Below are 23335 nucleotides of genomic sequence, written 5' to 3'. Positions count from 1 at the left end.
AACAAAAAATTATGAAAAACAAATAATTGGATAGATAAATGAATAAAATAAATAAATAAAATAAATAAGCAACACGAATTTAAGAAAAAGATATTAAAATTTCATAGTAGGAGAGGAAAAGCAGTACAGTATTTTCGGGGGAAAAACTCTGCGTCAAAATTCCCCATATTTGAGTTACTCCAGCTTCAGTGCGGCCAAATCTTCTATGAACAAGTTTCGTGAGTGGTTAGCTACCTTTTAGCTTTCTAGTGACTGTCACCAAGAGTTTACTATTCTGCCTTGGTGAAGGGTAGAAGAAGAGAACGTTACCAGCGTTCCGAATGTCTGCTTGACGTGAACGGATTTTCCGTGATGTTTTCTCCTAAGAAGGTCGTTTCTGGGCAATTCAAAAGGTATTGATCTAGTGGGTCTTGGGATTCAATGAGGAATTACCGTATGTTTGTTTACAAGAGAGATGACACCGTTTCCCTCCCAATAAATTCATTCGTTACAGCAGACGACGCTCAGCTGTTTTGCCAGATCACAAGAAATGAGTTTGTAAAGAAATGCTTTTATTGTGGTGATCATGGCCCTTTGTTCCTACCTCAGTATTGAAAAACTACTTGACTTCACAAACTTATTCATCTAGGATGAAAATGTGTTCTTACACAGTGTTCTATTTCGTTTTAACAAATAGCTTCTCAAAACAAAGTAGGATTGCCATTAACATCCTTGGGTGTTTTATAAACTATAAGTTACCATGGAAAATTTACAAGGCAGCTAATCAGAATTCATGCAGTTCGCGCGTGTCATGAGCCAATCTAAATGCAGTGTTAATTTCCTGCCTAAACTATGCTGCTGATGGAAGGGTCCACCCAGTTCATGTGTTGAAGTTTGGATATCAATTACCATTTTGGAGTAGAACGTATATCTATACCATACAAATAACTTTTCTTCAAAACGGCATTATGCAAAAGTTCAAGAATACGTCCTTCACAAAGCTGTAGTAAATAAATGATGGCTGAGTATGCTCCCAGATATATTTATCACGCAACAGCATTTTATGATGAGTCTTCTGAGCAAATTGCAAGGAAATGTATAATAAAATAACCTTTTAATTTAGTGTAGGCTAGTAAAATGGTTAATAAAAATGTACATTTAATTCCATTATGCTTTATTTATGGCAGCTGATATGACCAAAAAATTAGCAATTTTTTGACAGCTTGTTATAAGAAGCATCGTCAACTTACAGTTCCTTCTAAATCCCTACAAACTACCTCTTCTCAGAGTTATTCAGTCATAAAATTATTCTGAATTTGTGGCTAATCAAAACAGCCACAACCACTCCATGAATAATATTGAAGTTGAGGAAATCTATTAAGAATTACATAATGAATTTGAGCTCCTCAAAATTCAAAGCCCCAACAAGTACTTTGTAAATTAACATTTACTAATAACAACAATAAAAAATATAACTGATTTGGAAAGGAAGGTCAGTCACAATTTTTTTTTACAGAATATATTATAACCTCTACATAAATTCATGTGTTAATAGTTCATTCAATTTCATAACAAGCTAAGAAACTCTATAATAAAATGCTCTAGCATTAGTTCTGTTTAATCATCAAGCACAGAATCTAGCCAGTCTTCTAAATCTTCTGCTTCAGTTTTACTTACCAATAAAACTGGCTTAGTCGAAGTTACTGGAGCATCTAGGTCTATCGTAGGTCCTTCTGGAACCTTTTCTTCTTTGGAGTGATTGCCTAAATCAACATCTTTCAAAGCATTTGCAATAATACTGTTGGCCTGAAAATCTGGTTTGGGAACACCGAAGTTCATGGGAATATTGGAAGTGCTTGTCTTTGGCAAACCGAAATTAAATGTGGCTTGATTTTTGTCCTTTGGCATTTCCTTTTGCTTACTATTTACAAGAGATGTAACTGGTGGAGCTGAACTTGTAACTGCTGGAACTGAACTTGTAACTGCTGGAACTGAACTTGTAACTGGTGGAACTGAACTTGTAACTGGTGGAACTGAACTTGTAACTGGTGGAACTGAACTTGTAACTGGTGGAACTGAACTGGTGGAACTGAACTTGGCTCATTCTGAGGAACTGATTGTTTTTCAATGTGAAGTTTCTTGGGTCGAGCTGGCCTTTTGTCCTTGGCGGGTGCTTCTCGGTTCCTTGGTTGCTTCACTGGCTTCACTTCTTTCACTGGAGTAGGTTCTTTAACTGGAGTAGGTTCTTTAACTGGAGTAGGTTCTTTAACTGGAGTAGGTTCTTTAACCGGAGTACGCTCTTTAACTGGAGTAGGTTCTTTAACTGGAGTAGGTTCTTTAACTGGAGTACGCTCTTTAACTGGAGTAGGTTCTTTAACTGGGGTAGGTTCTTTCATAACTTTAGGTTCTTTCACCGGAGAAGGCTCTTTTACTGGACTAGGTTGTTTTACAGGGCTTAATGAGCTCACTCCCTCACTTCTCTTTTCAGGAGAGGGATCTCGTACAAGGTCTTCTAAATCCACATCTTCTGGTTCTGGTTCAAATGCACTGGAGAGAGAAAGAGCAACATCTACTGCATTCTTGTTAGTATTTTCCTGATTTATAACAGAGTCACTTGCTAAATTAAGTGGTTCATTTTCACTGAGTTTTAAACTTTGGAGAATTTTCTCATTCACATCCATGCAGTCGTTGTAATTATTACTAGGTTCATATAATTTCTTGTTATCTGCAGCTAAATTTGTGTAGAATTCAATAACAGATTCCTGAAATAAAACAATAAAATGATAATCTGAGACCAATGGACTTTCAATCACTTAATCATGTACAATAGAAGTTATATTATAAAAACAAACTTTATTTCAGATACAATTCATTGTCTTACTACAGTCTTATACTAATACCTGACGGGTAAACCAGGTAAGAATTTGCCAAGACCTTGCTCTTACACAACACAAAGGATACCCCTTAAATGATGTATATTATTATTATTATTATTATTATTATTATTATTATTATTATTATTATTATTATTATTATTATTACTGGCTGTCAAAACTGGAGGGGTCTCTTCCTATTAGCTGGGCATGGAATGATTCATCTTGGAGAGTCTGGCTGGCACCAGGTCCAGGGAGTTCCACTCATATGGTGTGCTAACTGAAGTAGTGGATGGCTGGAAGAGTTATCTAAGAAGCATGCCTTGCTGTTCTCCTGACGGTGGTAGGGTGAAGGGTCTCCTGGGTCATGTTCAGCGACAGTTTCCATAGGAAGATGGTGAGGGCCTCCTTATATCAGATGGTAGATGTTGCCATCCAAGATTTTTGTGTTCCTTACAATCTGCTGGTATTGGGGGGCACTGCTGTGTTCCCTCAAGTAATGCTGGTAGACTGCCATCCACTTATAATGAAGGGGCATTCTACCAGAACTGCATGATGGGACACAGAAGTGTCCCCAAACCAGCAGATCATAAGGAACACAAAAATTTGGATGGTGACATCAACCACTGCTGCCTCCAATATGAGAAGGCTCTCACCAGCTCCTGATAGAAACCGTCACTGAATGTAACCCATGACAGCCTGCTTCTCCCTACCACCATCAGGAGAACAATGAGGTGCAACTCTCAGATAATCCTTCAGCCCCCTGCTACTTCATGAAGTGCATCCCGTAAGCAGAACTCCCATCACCATCCAACCAAAGCATTCGGAGCTCAGCCAGACTCTCAGGGCCATTATTTTTATTATTATTATTATTATTATTATTATTGGAAAAGACACTCCTTTCAACAAGTTTCACTTTGAATTACAGGTGCATCAACAGAGTTAATTTTATATTGCACTTTATAATTTTTTTAATTAGTTTTTCCTCTGTGGGAAATAAATCACTAAAGGGCCCCTGTGAAGTCATCACATGTACAATACTTCTGTAGATTAAGGACACAATCTGGCATCCCTTTTTTTTATACTACAATACGGGAAATGTACAGATATACAGTATTCACAAAAATGCAACAATGCAACATTTCACCCTATCTCACAAGGTCATGATCACAACCAGAGTAAAATTTACAATGAATTAAAGGGTTTATGTGCACAGTTGTCAGACAATTCTGTGGGTGTTGGCCATAGCTTGACATTTGCCTTGAAAGGGGCATCGTATTCATTCCATCAGTTTCCAAGGTATCCTTGGACAAGAAATAGCATCCTAATTTAGTCTTTTTTAGGGGGTTGTGCATAGGCAGAATGGCATTATTTCTCACTGGGAGACTTGATGTTTTCTTATTTTGATAACAATACAAGTTACAGTCTGATGCAGGCTGGAAGAGGTAACATTTCTTCCAACACTGTCCTACCATGTGGGCTCTGTGAACATTTTAATTCAGGATGTTGCATCCTGTAGATAGGGTATCTGGGTGTACCATAAGTCTAGCAGAGATTTCTTAATTTTTTAGATGATACTGTATTTATCTGTCTTGGCACTTGCTTTGACCAATAAGGCAAGCAAAGACCCAGTTTTGTTGTTTTTCTATACAAGAGTCCTTGTACTGCTGGTAGTTTGTGCCACAAAAATGTCTAGAAGGGATGTCTTTCCTTTGTACTTTTGCAGCAACACAATAGCAGAGAATGCTGCAATACAAACAACCTCTGCACAGGGTATCAATTTTTCTTTGTTGCCTTTTTATAAGGAAGTATCATCTATATATCTGCTGTGGGTTGTAGGTTTAGGCATATGAGAGAAGAGAGATTCTTTGACACCCAGTGGGGACCTTGTCGCTACTCCATCCCTTTTGATGTACTATATATGTGCCCTCTACGAGTAAACAAAGGGGTTCAGTATTCCTTCATGCATATCTCCAAGAGTGACCTGTTATGTCCAAAGGCAATGAGATGTCATCTCTACAAAGCCAATTTAAAATGTGGACTATGGTTTCCAGCTTTATATCAAACACTTCTAGATCTAATTTGAAATGTTGTCAATGGCTTCCAGTTTTATATAATAATCTATTTTAAGAAACTACAAAATCATGAAACATGTTTAATTGTGTAGATGTTGCAAGTTCTGTTCTTCGTCTTATTAAATTAATAAACTTCATGTTGGTCTTATATTTCCCGGTTTGAAACAATGTTCTCTTATTTTTAATAGTTCATTTCTTTTCTCCCACTTCAATAACACTGGATCAGTGCCAATAAGTACGTTCAGAACACTACCACTTTTCTAGATCCTCTTTCTGCAGCAAGGTTGCTTTTCTTTAGGAACCAATTCAATCACTGATTCTCCAAGTTCAAGAAAAAAGTCTTCACTATTTCAGTTATTTGGTTATACTACCTTATATAATAATAATAATAATAATAATAATAATAATAATAATAATAATAATAATAATAATAATAATAAATAATGCCCATGTGGCCTCACGATACCCAACAGGCAGTTTCTTCCAACATACTCAAGAGGAAATCAGTACAAGTCTGAATATGAGGCATGTGTCACATTTTTCCCCTTGGGCCTGCTGCCAAGCTTTGGGAAATTTCTTTTAGCTTCTCTTTTTCCTGATCCAGTCAGGGTTCCACCAGATTTTGCAGAAGGGCATCAGACAACAAATCCCAACAGTCCCTGAACAAAATAGTTTAATTCTCATCCCTTTATTGCAAACATTGTATGAGTGCATACGATATAAAAAAAAAAATAAAAACAAGAGTACTATCACCTACCGGAAGAGAAGCTTCAGGTATATTAAGCTGCACTGGAAGTGGTATTGTATTGATAGCAGCCACAAGATCTGCGACATGGAGGGATCCAAGCCCATGGGACTTCAAGATGCTTGTTTCATTATCGTCTATCAGGTTTTCTCCTTTTAACATGAGGTGTCCTCCAGTGCTCACTGAAACACAACAACACTGTTAGAGAAAACTGTTCTATTTTATGCCATGGCTCCTTTGGAAAAGGATTATTTAGGATATACTCAGATGCCATAACTCTTAAGTTCTCACTATCACTCCTTCAAAAAAAAAATTATGCAGCATGTATTACAATAAAAATGTATGCAAGTGAGAGAGAGAGAGAGAGAGAGAGAGAGAGAGAGAGAGAGAGAGAGAGAGAGAGAGAGAGAGAGAGAGAGAGAGGACTATATTCACTAAAAGAACATCTTGAAACTCAGTGATTTAAAGGCGGTCCCCGGTTTACGACGGGGGTTCCATTCTTGCGCCGCGTCGTAACCCGAAAATCGTCGTAAGCCGGAAAATCGTCGAAAATCGTCAAAAATCATAAGAAAATCTTACTTTTAATGCTCTGGGTGCATGGAAAACGACGTAAACTGCATTATTATTGAGTTTTACATAAAAAAAACCTTCAAATTATGATTATTCTGCCGTTTTGGGGCCATATTTCTTCCGTCGGATCGGCGTACGACGGCGTCGTAACCCCCCGAACATGCGTCAAAGCCGGGAAATAATTTCTGATGAATATATTTGAAAAGCGTCGTAACCTCGGAACGTCGTAAGCCGGAACCGTCGTAAACCGGGGACTGCCTGTATTAAACTGCAATGTCTAAATTCTATGCAATATAAGGAGCAAGAATAGCTCATGTGCTGAGCATAAAGAGTTTTGTGAAATAATGCAATAACCTTTGCTAACCTTGCTGTTCAAGTATCGTGGAAAAATCTTCACCGATAAGATAATCTTCTCCATCTTCTCCTGCTTCTTCTGGGGGCAAATCTTCGTAACGAAGCCAGCTACTTAGTATTTCACGTCGTTCGTACTTTTGGGGTGCCTGGACTTCTTTGTCCGGCATAATGGTAACTGGTGAGAGAGTAAATTTCAATTAACATTAAACTATTTCTGTTCATCCTTTAAAAGAAGAGTTTCAGCCTATTCTCTAATGGTCAGGCAATTCATTATTCATATCAAATACTTACATCGAATGTAAAATGACTCATCATGTTGCTCCAAGACAAATAAATTCAAGGAAACAAAATTTACATCCATACCCCTGTACAATCAACACTGCTAGCATCAGGTTCTGCATTCATAAACTTAGCCACTGGCATTGTTCCTTAAAAAAATTTATTTTTAAGTTTATTTTGCTTAATAACTGAAAATATTTAAAAAGTTGAAAGCTAGATACAAAAATTCCACGTTTAAAAAGTTGAAAGCTAGATATAAAAATTCCAAACTCAATACAGTATAGTACTATGGTTTTGACCATGCTCCTGCACCACAGTTAGTATTTTGTAATGCATCACCATATTGTAGAGTTTTATTACAATTAATTTTTGGTCTCTCCATGGCTGACATGCAGTACCAAAATGTGCTACCCTAAGATTTTGCGTATGTTCAGTTAGTACAGTACCGGTACTGAAAAATCTCCCATTTGCTACTCTTGCCCAGGTAAATCCTCTGTACATATTCGAACTTCCCTACTTCTTTAAAACTACCTGGAATATGTTTTATACAATATGAAGGGTCTGGCAGCAGAAGGTAAGCCGACTAAATACAGTATGTATTACTTTTGAAATAATTGATTTATCAAAAGTTATTAGTCTGCACTCCATCATTATGGGTCTGAAACATGTGAATAATTGTATCATTGCATTTCTATGTTCATGAAGAGTATGTTTCTCAAATGAAAAATAAAAATATTGTTCCAAAAACAATTCATTTTGAAAATTCAATGCTAAAGACACCCCCAGAATTCAAAATGTATAAAGCAATATAAAAATGCTACATTACTGCTTCCAGATGAAAATTACGAATGTGCAATGTTTCGCAATAAATATGATATTTTTATGATAAAATAAGGTTTTACTTATACTTACCTGGTAGTTACATATAGCTGTCATCTCTGACGCGGCAGAATTTTAAATTTCAAGGCTAGCGCTAAAAACACCTAGGTGATCCCTCTACCAGCGCCCTCTATAGGTAACAAGGAACTATCCCAACAATGTTCTAGAACCCATTAAGTTTTAAGCCCACTTGACATGAGAGGGGGAGGTGGGCGGGTTTACTCATGTAACTACCAGGTAAGTATAAGTAAAACCTTATTTTATCATAAAAATATCATTTTTACTTATAGGACTTACCTGGTAGTTACATATAGCTGATTGGCACCTTTAGAGGGGGTGGGATCATGTCAGCCACATATATTGTTAGAAATCAAAAACATGAATTTTAGTTCCTTACCTTGAAGGATTGCTGACTCAGCGGTTACTGCCTCTGTAGTCTGCTTATCCCTCGATTGTATAGACAGGATATAAAGGATCCGGGTGTCAGATACAATCTGTTAGTACTTGCCGTAGAGGACAACGCCGTGACGGACAAGACTTAGTATGCCCTTGCTCTGGGCGCAGAACCAAATTAACAATAAGGGATCACCTCTATCACCAAAATATAAAATTAAAAACTTTCAACCATAAAATTAAAAGATTGTAGGTACTCCTAAACCAACAACATAGTACCTACAAAACGACGCAACCAAACTCAATTTCCAACTTCAAGGAGAAAATGTTAGTCGGATAGGGTTGCCCCTCTTTTCCCTAACCCACCACCGTGTCAGTAACTACTAAAGGCCCTAAGGTACTGCCATTGTCAAAATCAGTCTTCAATTCTGACAAGTAATGCGATGCGAAGATCGACTTACATCGCCAAAATGTAGAATTCACAATCTTTTGCACTGAGAGGTTGTGCCTGAAAGCCAAAGAAGTAGCTACAGCTCTTATCTCATGTGCTCTCACTTTCAGAGTTCCCGTGTCTGAGTCCTGACAATTCACATGGGCTTCTGAAATAACTTCTCTTAAGAAGAAAGCAAGAGCATTCTTAGAAAGTGGTCTTGACAGGTTTCTCACAGAACACCACAAGTTCTCCGAAGAGCCCCTGATACCTTTTGTTCGGTGAATATAGAACTTTAAGGCTCTCACCGGGCACAACAATCTCTCTTGTTCTCCTTCTCCCACAAGATCTGAAAGGCTCTTAATGCTGAAAGACCTCAGCCATGGTCTGGACGCATCTTCGTTCTTCGCTAAGAACCTAAGAGAGGAAGAACATACAGCTTTTCCTTGAGAGAAACCAATAGTTTTGTCCAAGGCATGAACCTCACTCACCCTCCTGGCTGTTGCGAGTGTTACTAGAAAAATAGTTTTCTTAGTCAAGTTTCTCAGCGATGCATTTGCCAAAGGCTCGAATTGATCTGAACAAATCCATTTAAGAACGATGTCCAAATTCCATGCTATTTGTTTAGGAACTTTCGTCTTCGAGGTATTAAAAGACTTAAGTAAATCTGTTAGATCCTGATTGTTCGAGATGTCTAGACCTCTGTGCTTAAATACCGACGCAAGCATTGATCGATACCCCTTAATCGTGCTCAAAGACAATCCTTTCTCCTTAAAAAGGGATAGCAAGAACTTCGCTATTTGATTTAGAGAGGTTTTAGAAGACGAAACTCCATGTCTATTGCACCAGTCTCTAAACTGATTCCATCTAGCCTGGTATACTGCGTCCGAAGACTTTCTTCTGGGTCGCGCAATAGCGCTTGCAACCTCCTTTGAAAAACCTCTCTTCCTGAGGAGTCGCTCGACAGTCTGCAGGCGACAAGCCGTAGAGCGGACAAATTCTGATGGAACCTCAGGAAGTGGGGTTGTCTGAGTAGATCTTTCCTCGACGGGAGGATCCTCGGAAAATCTGCGAGGAGGAGGAGAAGATCTGGGAACCATTCCCTCGATGGCCAGAAAGGAACGATTAGAGTCATCTTGGTGTTCTTGTGGTTCCTGAACTTTTCCAAGACCTTCCTGATAATTTTGAACGGTGGAAAAGCGTAAAGATATTCTAGGCAATCCCAACTCATTGTCATTGCATCCACCCAAAGTGCCTTGTCGTCCGGATCTGGGGAGCAATATACTGGGAGGCGTTTTGTTCTGTCTGTTGCAAACAGGTCTACTAGCGGACAACCCCACAGATTCCACAATCGTTTGCAAACCTGCGGATGTAAGGTCCATTCCGTGGGCAAGACTTGATTCTTCCTGCTTAAAAGATCCGCTGTTACATTCCTCTCGCCTTTTATGAACCTGGTCAATAACGTGACCTCGTTCTCTTCCGACCATTCTAAAAGTTCCTTGGTCGTCTGATACAGGGAGAAAGAATGAGTGCCCCCTTGCCTCTTGATATAAGCAAGAGCTGTCGTGTTGTCCGACTGAACTAGAATAACCTTGCCTTTTACTTCTTGCTGAAATTGCATCAGGGCTAGGTGTACCGCTTTCAGTTCTTTCACATTTATGTGCAGTTCTTTCTGCTCTTCCTGCCACAGGCCCAACATTCCTTGTTGTCTAAAGTCGCTCCCCACCCCTGATCCGGCGTCTGACAAGAGTGTGAGGTCTGGGTTCTTGATAAAAAGAGAAATTCCCTCCTGTAGCCTTTCCCTTGAATTCCACCAGAACAGCTCCTTCTTGATCTGATCTGAGATCTTGAAAAGAAAGGAATCCGGATGGGTTTTGCGTGGCCATTGGCTTTGTAGATAAAACTGCAGAGGCCTCATCTTGAGTCTCCCCAGTTTTACGAACTTCTCCATCGAGGCTAAGGTCCCCAGTAAGCTCATCCACTGGTTGGCTGAGCAAACCTCGCGATGTAGAAAGTCGTCTATCATGTTTAGACAAGACTCTACTCTCCGTATTGATGGAGAAGCCTGAAAAGTCAGAGAGTCCATTCTCACTCCCAAATAAACTATCTGCTGTGATGGTGACAGGGACGATTTCGGAACATTGACTAGTAGGCCTAGTTCCTTTACCAGAGATAATGTCTTCATTAGGTCCTCCACACATTTGGCTTTGGAGTGTGCTTTCAGAAGCCAGTCGTCCAGATACATTGACATCCTTATTCCTTGCAAGTGAAGATTCTTCGCCACCGTTGACAGAACTCTTGTAAACACTTGAGGTGCAGTTGACAGTCCGAAACAAAGAGCTCTGAACTGGAAAACTTTGCCTTGGAAAACAAACCTCAGGAACTTCCTTGATTCCTGATGGATAGGAACGTGGAAGTACGCATCCTGGAGGTCTATCGAGACCATCCAGTCGCCCAGTTGAAGAGATGCTAACACCGACTCTGTCGTTTCCATCAAAAATTTCGTCTTTTTTTACGAAAACGTTCAATGCGCTCACGTCTAGAACCGCCCTCCAACCTCCCGGCGCCTTTGAAACTAAAAAGAGACGGTTGTAAAACCCCGAGAGCATGGGGTCGGCACTAATTCGATGGCTTGTTTCCTTAGTAGTGCTTCTACTTCTTCTCGAAGGGCGCAAAACTTCTGAGAGTCGTTGGAGTATGTTGGAAAAACGACTGGAGCGTCCAATAGAGGGGCTTTTGTTGGAATGGGATGGAGTACCCTCTCGGATCACCTGTAAGGTCCAAGGATTTTGAGTGACCTTTTGCCAGGCTTCCGAGAACGACTGGAGTCTGGCACCTACTGCTATGTGGAGGACAGCACACTCATTTCTTTTGTTGAAAATTGGAAGGTCGAGTAGAAGATTTTCCTTTCCCACGAAAACTTGGAAAAGGGCCGAGAAGCAGACTTGCCCTGAACGTCTTGGAAGTGTCCGAAAACACCGGTTTTGGTGGAAGTAGCTACGGAGTAGTCTTCTTCGGCTTCTTTGCTGACTGAGCCAACAGGTCCTGTGTTGCTTTTTGTGTGAGAGCTTCAGCAGTCTCTCGAACTAATTCCTTCGGGAACAAGTGGTCCTTCGACAAAGGAGCAAAGAGGAGAGCAGACCTCTGGCTGCGGGAAACACCCTTCGCCAAAAAGAGCACCAGAGTTGTCGTTTCTTCAGAACTCCGGTTGCAAAAACCGAAGTTAGCTCCAAGGCACAATCGCATACCCCCTTGTCTATGCAGTCGACTACCGAAGTGAAATCCGTCGACTGCGCATCCGAAAGTCCGAATTCTTTGACTTTCCTAGCCAGAGCCGCCACTGACCAATCAAGGAAACTGATGACCTCCACAACAGCGAAAATACTCTTGAGAAGATGATCCAACTCTGACTGCGTGAAAAAGATCTTCGCTGATTGAAGAGCTGTGTGACGACTTGAATCCACTAGACTGGAGAAGTCTCCTTGAGCGGAGGCAGACACACCCAAAGAAAAACGTTCTCCAGTCTCGTACCACATGCGGCTGCGATGAGCCAATCTGGAGGGTGGAAGACAAAACATACTCTTGCCTTGCTCTCTCTTGTCTGAGAGCCAGGAATTAATTTTCTTGATAGCCTTCTTGGCCGAAATCGCCAAAACTAGGCGTGTAAAAGGAGCTGGATCCGAGGCGTTATCCCTCTTAAACTGCGATCTGGGAGAAGCCGGAGTCGAAGGCTTAAAAGAGTCCCCAAAGTTTTCCACGAAAAACTTGAGTAACTCCTTATAACCCGAAGATTTCTCCTTGATTCCTGGAAAGTCCTCTTCTATTTCTACATCTTCTTCGAATTCTTCGTCTACAGAAGACACAGGAGACAATTGGTGCACAGGAACAGTTTCCTGACGAAAAGAAGGTCGTGCGGAAACTAAAGTCTTACGACCATGCCGATGTGGCGCCGAATCCGTCAAGTGTGGCGCCGCGCCAAGCTGAAGTGGCGCTGCGCCAAGCTGAAGTGGCGCCGCGCCATGCTGAAGTGGCGTTTCGTCAACCGAACGTGGCGAATCCGGAGCCAGAGAAGAATGCTGAAGCGTCTGGTTGAGCCTCTTCATTGGTGCATGCGAAGTGGGAGGCTCTTGAGTCAAGACTTGTGGCGCATTCGAAGGAAGTGTCTCCGCAACAGGTGCTCCCGAAGCAGCACGAGCGCCACAAAAGAACTGAATAAGATCCGTCAATTTGTCCGTGACTTGAGCGACAAAACGGGGATCTTGTTGACCGGTAGTAGGAGGAGGCACTATCTGCGATGAGGCTGGACGAGATGTAGACGCTCCTGGAACGGAAACACGCTTATTACGGGCAATAGTACGCGTAGGTTTCCTTCCGGCGAGGGGCTGATCTACTGAAGAGGCGGAGGAAAAAGGTTCAGGATCCTCCCAGAAGCTACAGCCCGCATGCGGATCCGTCAACGATCTTTTCTTCGGAATCGCTGCAGGAGAGACGGCGCGAGACCTCTTGAGAGGGCGAGAAGAATGCTTGAAGCGTCCACTTCGAGGAGGAGTCAACGAATCATCACCACTAGAAGACACATCCCCAGCAGCGCCTTTTCTATGGCGTGCGGAAGCATCCTGGGAATGCACAACAGGAATACTTGAGGGGGTGACTGCTCGGGAGCAAGCCCCACTCGCCTCCTTTCGGTTTTCGACATGCCCTCTCCCTGAACCAGGGGAGTCCGACAGAGGTCTAGACCTGGGAGAACGAGTGGGCCGAACAGACACCTCCTCCACTAACACTTCACTTCGAGGAGCCAATTTTTCAATGGCTTGGCCCATCGTCTGGATGGCTGAAAGCACAGCTGAAAATTTAGTGTCCATTTGGACTTTTAACTCTGACACGGTGATAGGATTGGGATCAACAGGGTCGGACAAAGGAGAGTTAATAGGAGAGGGTTAACAGATTGAATTACCTGCCCTACAGACTTAGCAGATGATGACCTCTGCGAAGCTTTCCTAACTCTGTCCTTTTCTAACTTCCGTAGATATTTCTCTAAGGCTGACCATTCATCCGTTGTTAGATGCATACATTCCTCACATGTATTCTCTGAATTACAAAATTTACCCCTACATGAAGAGCAAACTGAATGGGGGTCGATAGCCGCCTTAGGCAAACGAGTCCTACAGCCTAAAGCACAATATCTATACTGGGAACCAGAATCAGACATATTGTACAAAGAATTAATTCCGACCACAAAAGCAAAGCACTAGCTAGCAAAAAACCACAAAGAAATACTTAAGTATAAATTGCAGACAAAAAATTCAACCACAAAACGAGACCGTGTTACCGGTCTCTCGGCAGAAAACTTAATGAGTTCTAGAACATTGTTGGGATAGTTCCTTGTTACCTATAGAGGGCGCTGGTAGAGGGATCACCTAGGTGTTTTTAGCGCTAGCGCGAAATTTAAAATTCTGCCGCGCGTCAGAGACGACAGCTATATGTAACTACCAGGTAAGTCCTATAAGTAAAATTCCAAATTTTATGTGAAAATAGAAAACCTCCCTAATGCCAACTGACTTATAAAGACTCCCTCCCTAATGCAAAGTGATTTATAAAGACTCCCTCCCTAATGCCAAGTGACTTATAAAGACTCCCTCCCTAATGCCAAGTGACTTATAAAGACTCCCTCCCTAATGCCAAGTGACTTATAAAGACTCAGCTCTTTAATGGCATTTACACAGGAAAAATCAAAATTTAAAAAAGACCCTCACCCACAGCTACTCACAGTATTTGCGAAATAAGTTGTGCTACTTTGCACCTTAGTAACAAGGGGAATAAGGTCTGACTTCTTTCTTTGCACACCACTCAACAGAAAATGGTTAAAAAGGACAAAGATTTATAATTATGATGGATATTCCCAATCTCAAGTTCACCACAGTGCCCAAGATTCCCAAAGTACTGCTCCTATGGTGCATACTGTATCTATGGTTAAGCATTCTTGACCCTCCCACAAAGCAGTCATTTTCACATTACAGAGATAACAGTTTTATTTCACAGTACTCTGTGAAAGGACAATTTAAGGTTGAATTCATTTACCATCAAAACAGAACATTTCTATGGTCAGGCATTCTTGACCCTCCCACAAAGCAGTCATTTTCACATTACAGACATAACAGTTTTATTTCACAGTACTCTGTGAAAGGACAATTTAAGGTTGAATTCAGTCATAACAGACTACTGCCATACATTTTTTCAACATATTAAAATTCTGCTGATCAAAAATGATAACTTTCTGTTGTGTAAATCAACCCTTACCTAAAATCTTTAATCATATGACCATGCATACTGCTGTAACCAAAATAGCGAACATTTTAACTCACGTCTGACTCAACTGAATTAACTGAATCTAACCACTGCAGCATCATTTATAACTACAATTTAAGATAAATAAATCCTTACCTGATTCATACTCCTTAGGTTCTGCATAGGCAACCCCAGTAGTATTTTGCTTCCTTGGTTGACCAACATTGTTTGGTTGAGGTTCTTGCTTAACAGGTTCTCTATTGCTGGCACCAACTGAGCGAGGATCATCTACAGGAGAGTAAAGAAGGGTAAAATACGATACAAAATATAAAGAGATGATGGGAACTATGACCATGCCATCTACCTAAATTAATAATTTATAATGCTGCTTGACTTCAAAGCATGCAAAGCGTTTCACCCAGGCCTAAAGTAATGGATTACTGTATAGGTTTTGGAAGTCCTCACAAAAATTACAGTTCAAATGAAATGTCTATCACTACCTTGCATTTGAAATTAGGTGTCTCACTGGCATAATGACAGCTGATAAACAGATTTCTCTTTCATTCTAAGTAAACAGGAAATGATTATGGTGAAGACCATGGCAGGTCTTAAGAATGTCTTGGGCCGCCCAAAAATATTTTAAGACTTTCAAAACAGCTTTAAAAGACTTGCCCTGTAAATAAAATTATCAGAATAAAATGTTTATATAATATATATGACAGATGACTTCAAAATCAAAACTCCATTCCTGGTACTGAGGGATCTTGTTTTCCCTTGGTGTGGTAGTGGAAAATTCCAAGGACATTACATGGCATTTAGAATGCTGTTATGAAAATAGCAGACAGGACAATGATAATTTGCTCCCTAGAATTTCCTAGCAGTAGTCTCATATCAGTGACGGAAGTGAAGGTCTTAGATGTGAAACATTTCTGTTACCGTGGGGACACTGTACTAGGCTATGAAGCAGGTATTGATGGGGCATGTATTGAGGGGGCATTAAAAAAGTATAAAATAAGTAGAAACAGCCTGGATGCAGTGAAAAAAAATTGTTGACAAATGGTAAATATGATTACTGTATCACAACTGTGTGCAGGGAAAACTCCCAATGCATGCATAATATACCAAATTTTTCAAATAATTTATATTTTTCCTAGACATGCAACCCTGGCCCTTTATGTAGGTCTATTCCTCAGTGTGCGCTGGAATCAGTGACTGCAACTTGGTAAAAAGGTAGTTAACTGAAGGTAGGTGGGTGGGGGGAATACTGTACTCATCTGCTGTGAGGCAGCACTTTTTCCTTCAACATTAGGTATTATGTGAGGTGGTTGAGGTGGGATTATGACAAAAGGCTCTAGCTTATATAACTACGAAAAATACAAATTATTTTCAAAATTTGGTATTTGTTCCTACAGAAATACAAGCTATCACCATTTATGTAGAAAACTCAGTCCCTATGTGGGAGGATAGTCTCTCAACTGACTGGTAAGTTGAAACTCCATCTATAAATGAGATGTTCCTGGTCATGATAGGGAGCAGGTGACCAATGATTCCTGTAATCTCCTATAAAATCTTGAATAGAAATGCAGAATGACAGGGCCCCGAGCCAAAGTAAGAATTGTCTGACCTCTCATTCTAGGAAATCTACTGGATAGGACAAATTGGAAGGCAACTAGTCTACAGGTCAATCACAAATTGATGGGTTTACATGATAGCACTGATGTTAGTACTGAGAGGCAGAAGTTTCTCCAAGGACAACAGGTAACCCTGGGATACCTGCCAATCCAAGATGGTGGTGGTGAAGCAACAGCCTCATAAAAAAATTTCAATGCTGCTGTATCTATCACCATACCGCAAATTTGCCTACTGCTTGGGCACATGATCTGACTTCTCCTCTCCCAGTTAATCATGATCCCTAGGTCATGATAAAAAGTTAGGAGGCAGTCTTTGTTCTGGAGCAACTACATCTCTACTGCCAGAACCAGTCAGTCATTGAGATAACACAGAAGACATATTACCTGCGCGTGGGCCCCAAGCCGACATCATAATGAACACTCAAATGAACAGCTGAGGGGCTACTGGCAGTCCAAAACAACTGGTAGACAGTCCCTCCACAGATAAAACAGAGAATGTAAAACAGATAATGGAAATAATTCCTGGAGGACAGTTGGATGAGCATTTGGAAATTCACATCCTTACCCTCTCTGATGGAATCCACAACACAGAATGAGTTGCTTCTATCATGAATCAAGTCTATAGCAAAATAACTTACTCAACAGAGAGAAGGAGATGACCAGTCTCCAGCCTCAGTAGACTTCTCACTGAAAAAGCCACTGTAAAAGGCTGGGAACAAGTCATCTATGGCTTCTAGCACATCTTTCCCAATATCACCCAAATCTCTGCCAACAGGGCCAGAGCTTGAGGGTTCCTGGAGAGTAGGCCAGAAACAGGATTAGTGTCCAATAGAGAGGAGGATAGTGGTCTTGAAAAATAGTCTACAACCATTCTACTTAAAGTAGCTAGAAAAAGGAAAAATCCACCTTAGCACTCTCCCCTCCCTTCTTCTTCCTTCATCTTTCCCTCAAGCCAGAGCTGGAGGGAGAATGCTGAAAAGGTTGGGACAACTCCTGGCTTTTGAGAAAGAGGAAACCTTAGTGCCTTGCCAGAGTTTGCAGGAGGTCTGAGCTCTGCCAATAATGGACACAGGTGTGGCTAAAAGGAGAATGTAAGGTGGATTAAGTTGTTGCAATTATAAGAGTGCCTCTTCTCCAACACTGCATCAATTTACTCTCCAGTATGTGTCTCCATAGGGAGGTCATTTGCCAAGTATGCAAGCTGATGAAACACCTTGAAAGGGAGTACTCTATGCATCTTCTGGTAGATATTACCTCCTCTGGCATGTCAACTAAAGGGAAATAGCTTCCTGAATCTGCTAGACAGCAGAAACCTTCTCATAAGTAGATCAGACTGTTAACCTGGTCCAAGACCCCATGAACAAGCAGCAACCACAGCAGTAGGAATGACTATTCCATCTCCAAAGTGCACCATAGAGTATGCTCTATCAACAAGATGGGTTTGACAAAGGAGCAGTGATTGATCATTCAGCTCATAAATGAACCCAACAGTCTCTTGAAACCTCTGAAGGGAAAAGAGCAAGATCCTCTCTCAAACATGAGGCCAACACACCAGTCTGCTCAATTAAATGCTCTAGGAACTGCAAACAACTCAAAATTGTTTGAAAACACTGTCCATGTTCCTGTAGACTCATATGGTTGGCGAAAAACTGTATTAACAGAGGTTGTAGATGCATATATCGAGAGTTTTGGTGAGCAAGGCACTGGCCAAGGGTCTGCACAATCATGCAGATGCAGATCATCAATATAACCAACAGTATCAAAATGAAGTGACCATTCATGCATGAATTCTCTGCATGAACACGCACAATCCAGGGAGTGTGCACGCACACTGCAAGAGTCCTGGATGAACCACACACCACCTGGTCCACAAGAGCACATTCCAGATCATCATGACATCCAGCAGTATTATACAGTGGCAACCTGTCACAAGTGAACCTTCCGCCTGCACATGCATGCTCTGAGGATCATGTACAAGACAAGTTTTCTCTCTGTACCTTGGCAGAAGTACAAAACAGGGGAAGAGTCTGAGACAGTCCTTGTATCTCTGAAGGAAAAAGGGAGACACTTGTTTACGAGCCAACTCAAAGATCTTGTCAACCCTACCTATGGCAAAACCTCCCACCCACAGGTCAGCGAAACAGAGTGGAATGGAACATAAATTTAGTTCAAAGGCCAAGCACTGCAACCTATGAGGTCATTCAGCACTGAAAGGGAAACTGAGAGTAAGAAGGTTTTAAAGGTGTAACAGGAGGAAAACCTTGTAGTTGCACAATGAAACAATTGTTAGCAGAAGGTGGAAAGTAAGATGGAAGAAAAGAGAATATGAATGAAGGTACAGTAAAAGGAATGAAAGGGGTTGCATCTAGGGGCCGAAGGGACACTGCAAAGAACCTTAGGTAATGTCTACAGTGCACCGAGTGAGGTAAACTGATGGCACTAGCCCCTGTGGGGTACTGGTGAGTGAATGCCAGCACTAAATCCCAAAGAAGGAAGAAGGGGTAAAAGATAAGGAGGCATAGCTTGTCGAGGAGTAGACGGATGAAGATACGTACCATATTCCTTCCACAAAAACTCTCTCCTTGGCTACAGAAGACAAGTCAAGGCAGATAGTGGCATCAGTGGAGTGGGGCCTGTGCTCGAGACAGGCAAGGTAACTGCTACAACAGGGGAAGATGAATCACTCGGAATATCTGCCAGTACTCCAACAAATATGCTAGAGAGGCTGAGGCAGTTCAAAAGATCTGTGCCCATGTGAGAGAGAGAGAGAGAGAGAGAGAGAGAGAGAGAGAGAGAGAGAGAGAGAGAGAGAGAGAGAGAGAGAGAGAGATATCAAAGACGAAATAATCCCCTCCAAAGAAGCCAGAGAACATCTTTTGGCCTTCATCCACTGCTGCTGAACCTCTCCACTGACAGAGAAACCAGTGAGCACACAGGACCTACCACCTCTGAGTAATAAAACTGGTTACACTAACACCAATGCTATGAAGTGGCCACGTACCTGCTTACTTTCTTCACACATTTTGTTGTTTACTTTTCTGGTGAATAACAAACATGGAAGAAGTTTCAACTTGATAGTCAGTCAGAAAGCACCAAGACTTCTTAACTAAACCACAGGTGAAGAGAAAGTGATGGCTTACATCAGGTGAATGGGGGCTTTGTCCACTTTCTTGACTACCTCCAGTTAACCACCTTGTTACAGTTTTGACAACTGTATCTAACTTACGCAAAGGAATACTCTTACATAAAAGGCTCTGCTCTGTATCTCTGCAGGAACAAATAATCTTTACCTCCTAACTCTTGACGAACTCTCTGCTGCCGCTGCCGTCTGCGGTCAGGCATTGCTCTACAAAAGTAAACAACTGTTTTGTATTAGGAAGGCTATAAAAGGTAGCACATTATACAGGCTCTTTATAAATCAAAAGTTACTTTACTGAATACAAGTAGAAATATTATTGCCCATTAGCAAATAACGTAATAAACACTATTTTTTCATAAAGGAGAAAAGTTATTTATAAGGTTTTTCAGTCAACTTTCTTTACATACACCTGCTGCCAAGTTTCTCATGAACTAAATGATCAACAACTGAGTGGGTTTTTTTTTAAGAATTTTTCTATTTGTGTTGAAAGCTGGAATAATTAATAAAGTTGGAATTATTGGTAGTGAAAGAACTAGAAAGGAAAATCACAAATTGCAAAATTTCATCAAGGACATTATAGTCACCTATATGCTCTGTACCATCAGTGTATGCATTATAAACACAGAAAAACTCATAAAAATTAGAAAAGCAGCTTAACGTTATTAGAAGACCTTTTCTCAAGTAAGATTTTATAAAAAAAAATTTTTCCTTATTATAATTTTATTGTCACAGTCAACAGGTTCACTGACTATAACCAAGAAAATAGTACACAGTCTAACCAAAGAAATTAAAGACAGAGTAGTGAATACACATAATTTAACTTTCTTTTGTACTGAGAGATGCAATAGCCAGCTTCTAGGCTAATCAGTGGCAATTTTATAAATACTGGCCAAAAGACTATCAAGATCTATTGCTCATACAGTATTGCACAACATTCCTATCTTAAGTAGCTATATAAGGCTAGTACCTTATACTAACCTGCACCTAATCTATGTTGATCAGGCTAAACTGGGAAACCTGGGTCCCACATTTAATAAAAAAATAACAACTTGGCTCCTTTGTAGAATCCCACTAAATTGTTGTGTCCTATACTACTTGATGGAGGTTGGTCACGGATGGTATAAAAATACTAAGATACAACAAATTAAAGGTCTCACCACGACCAAACCAAGGAGTGCTAATGTCCATAATGATGGCAACTGTAGCATTTTCATTATGACTCATGAAAGGCAAGTTCATGATAGCTCTGACATCCACCTCTTAACTTATGGTTTCAAAGTTATTCTGAGGCCCCATTTCATCATTCTGAAACTTTTAGTACCTCTCTAAGGCCCTTACTGAAATCTTAAGCTAATCTGTCTCTTATTTTCCTATTTTATTCTTTACTCACTTTATGATCTAATCTCTTACATAAGTATGGTAAAGATGATATACACTCTTCCCATTTTTCTTCATAACAATAGAGAAAGCCCACCAAAAACTTCTCGATGTAATGGAAATTCTTTTATTAGCTTCAGGAGGGGAGCATTTCTTTACCTCTTTCAGACACAAATGAGCTAGAAGGTAAAGCAAATATAAACAATGTGCTGTTTAACATACACAGATAGGAAACCATACCACTGACTTTAGTAAAACTAATGTGGTAGATAATATAATGTATACCAGAATTAAACAAAAATAGTAGATGGCATCATAATTCAAAATTCTAATACAGGGCACATGTAATTTTCAGGAAAGTCAAAAGTAACTTTAATTTGTATAAGCTTGAAGTGCACCGCTAAAATATAATTCAAAACAAATACAATACAAAGACTGTTACAAAACTAAACTGTCCATAGACTAATACAGTATACTTTTTATATTTTTCATATTGCATATACTGTAACATATTTTGTTTGAAATTATATTTGTTAGTATGTACATGCTTACACACACATATTTATACAACTATTTTAGAATACAAATCTACTTTCCATTTATACCTTCTTGACAAATAACATGTTTTACACTTCAGTTATCAGTTCTGGGCTGTTTACCTCAAAATATCTTTTTTCTGAACTAAAATATTTCTTATTATTTACAATGGTTGATACAGGAGTTTCCATTATCGCAAGTTTTTTCATGGGATTCCTTTATTGTTAGCCTAAGCTTGGTAACATTTTTAGCCATTAACATTTCTAAATGCCCATGGAGTAACCCTGCTATGAAAGAATGCCAAACTTGCTGTAGACACTGTGTCTATAGCACTAAAGTGAATCAGCAGGAATCTAAGGAGGCACGGCACATGAGGGAGGGATAACTCCACTACATTTTTGCCAAAACACAGCATATTGTAACCCACACCTAACCTTCATAAGATAAACTTGTAAGCTTGCAATATAGACTTTGCCAAGTAGATGCAAGGTTATGTGGATTCTCCACCTCAATTCAGTTAGAATGCAGTGTCCCAATATAGATTAGGTTTAGCTGGGGCCCTGCAGGCTCTTAACAGTGCCACAATCAACTTTTTTTTTGCTTTTTCATCTTATAGGCTAGGCTACCTTTTTAGCATTTGAAATGTATGAAGCATATACGAAAAATAATTTTGAACAGTTTTCCTTTTTATAAATAATTTTCTTGAGGTTAATAACGATAATCCTGCACTAAAGGATGACCCACCTCATCTCCAACTGTAAATAAGGGAGTGCCTATCGGTGGGGTTTGCACTCATTCAACAAATTTCTTTCAATCCGCCCATAAAATGTCAATTTCAATTTCCCAGTGGGAAGGTTCCCCAACCAATTATACTTGAATTTTGTGTAAAAAAAAAAAGCTATGGTAGCCCAATAAATACCGAAGTTACAACGCTGGTCTAGCATACGACAAACAAACCTGTAACCAAAGTTAGACTACTTCTAAGCCTGGCTTACATTAGTCAACTACTTTAGTTCTTGTATCCTATTGTAGTCTCAAGGATACCGTCATCAAAAATACATCACTTTTACGTCAAATCCAAATTACAAATTCTGACAGACTTACAGTTTCTCGGAGGCAAACCGACGTGAAAGAATGACAAGACTTACACCCGTATTTTTGGCAACTACCAAAAAACAATATGCTTGAACTTGAAGTAAGTTGAAGCTGTACTAAAAACGCACAAAACAACGAATATAGGTCGCTTAATGTCATTTAAGTAACTTTATAATAATATTTTTGATAAATACGTTACGAAATGTATGTAAAATTTTCAAAACAGACATTTAAAATATTTCAAATAGATGATATAACACAGGAACAGCTGTCCTTAATGGTAATACTTGCTATGTTCGTTGTAGTAGTAGTAATAGAAAGGATATGCTATTGAAACGCCTCCTTTGATCGTTTTATTTTTGTTTTTGGTTGTATCTGTTCAGGTATATTTTCTCTTTGGTACCACGTGTTTTTGATAAGTTCTCTCTTATTTTCAGATTTAGCCCATGGTTCCTCTCTGTATTCGTGGTATGGCTGCTGCACGACTTTAGACGTGTCTCTAATAGTGTTGTATGTTGGGCAATAAGATAATAAATGTCCCAAGTTTTCAGTTACCTTTACATAACCAAAACATTTAGGTCCTTGCCCTGCTCATTTCCTTTGTTTTCAATATTTTTTTTTTCATAGTTATCAGACCAAGTCTCTTCTCTTATATTTTCCTAAAGTTTCTTATAGCGTGCCAATGTTGACTTAA

At 40.0% G+C, this 23335-nt stretch overlaps 1 protein-coding gene across 6 annotated transcripts; it reads right to left on the bottom strand.

Moving 5' to 3' along the window:
• Positions 1–1136: 1136 nt before the first annotated feature.
• On the bottom strand, positions 1137–22950 carry LOC136841833 (probable serine/threonine-protein kinase kinX). Of its 6 annotated transcripts, XM_067109209.1 has the most exons (7): positions 22651–22776; positions 19784–19839; positions 15019–15150; positions 6607–6771; positions 5685–5854; positions 2173–2741; positions 1448–1900 (listed from the first exon to the last, which is right to left on the bottom strand). In XM_067109209.1, exons 2-7 carry the CDS (start codon positions 19833–19835, stop codon positions 1597–1599), a joined length of 1392 nt encoding a protein of 463 aa, XP_066965310.1. In that variant the 5' UTR covers positions 19836–19839; positions 22651–22776; the 3' UTR covers positions 1448–1596. The 6 variants fall into 6 exon arrangements, with proteins under 6 accessions (XP_066965305.1, XP_066965306.1, XP_066965307.1 ...); XM_067109204.1 differs by having other exon boundaries at positions 1137–2741; positions 22695–22950; XM_067109205.1 differs by lacking the exon at positions 22651–22776 and adding an exon at positions 22870–22888 and having other exon boundaries at positions 1137–2741.
• Positions 22951–23335: the final 385 nt, after the last annotated feature.

Source organism: Macrobrachium rosenbergii, chromosome 9, assembly GCF_040412425.1.
Source record: "Macrobrachium rosenbergii isolate ZJJX-2024 chromosome 9, ASM4041242v1, whole genome shotgun sequence".
Classification (NCBI taxonomy): Eukaryota; Metazoa; Arthropoda; class Malacostraca; order Decapoda; family Palaemonidae; genus Macrobrachium; species Macrobrachium rosenbergii.
Note: the sequence above shows the minus strand (reverse complement) of the source record. Positions and strands in the feature narration are given on the sequence as shown.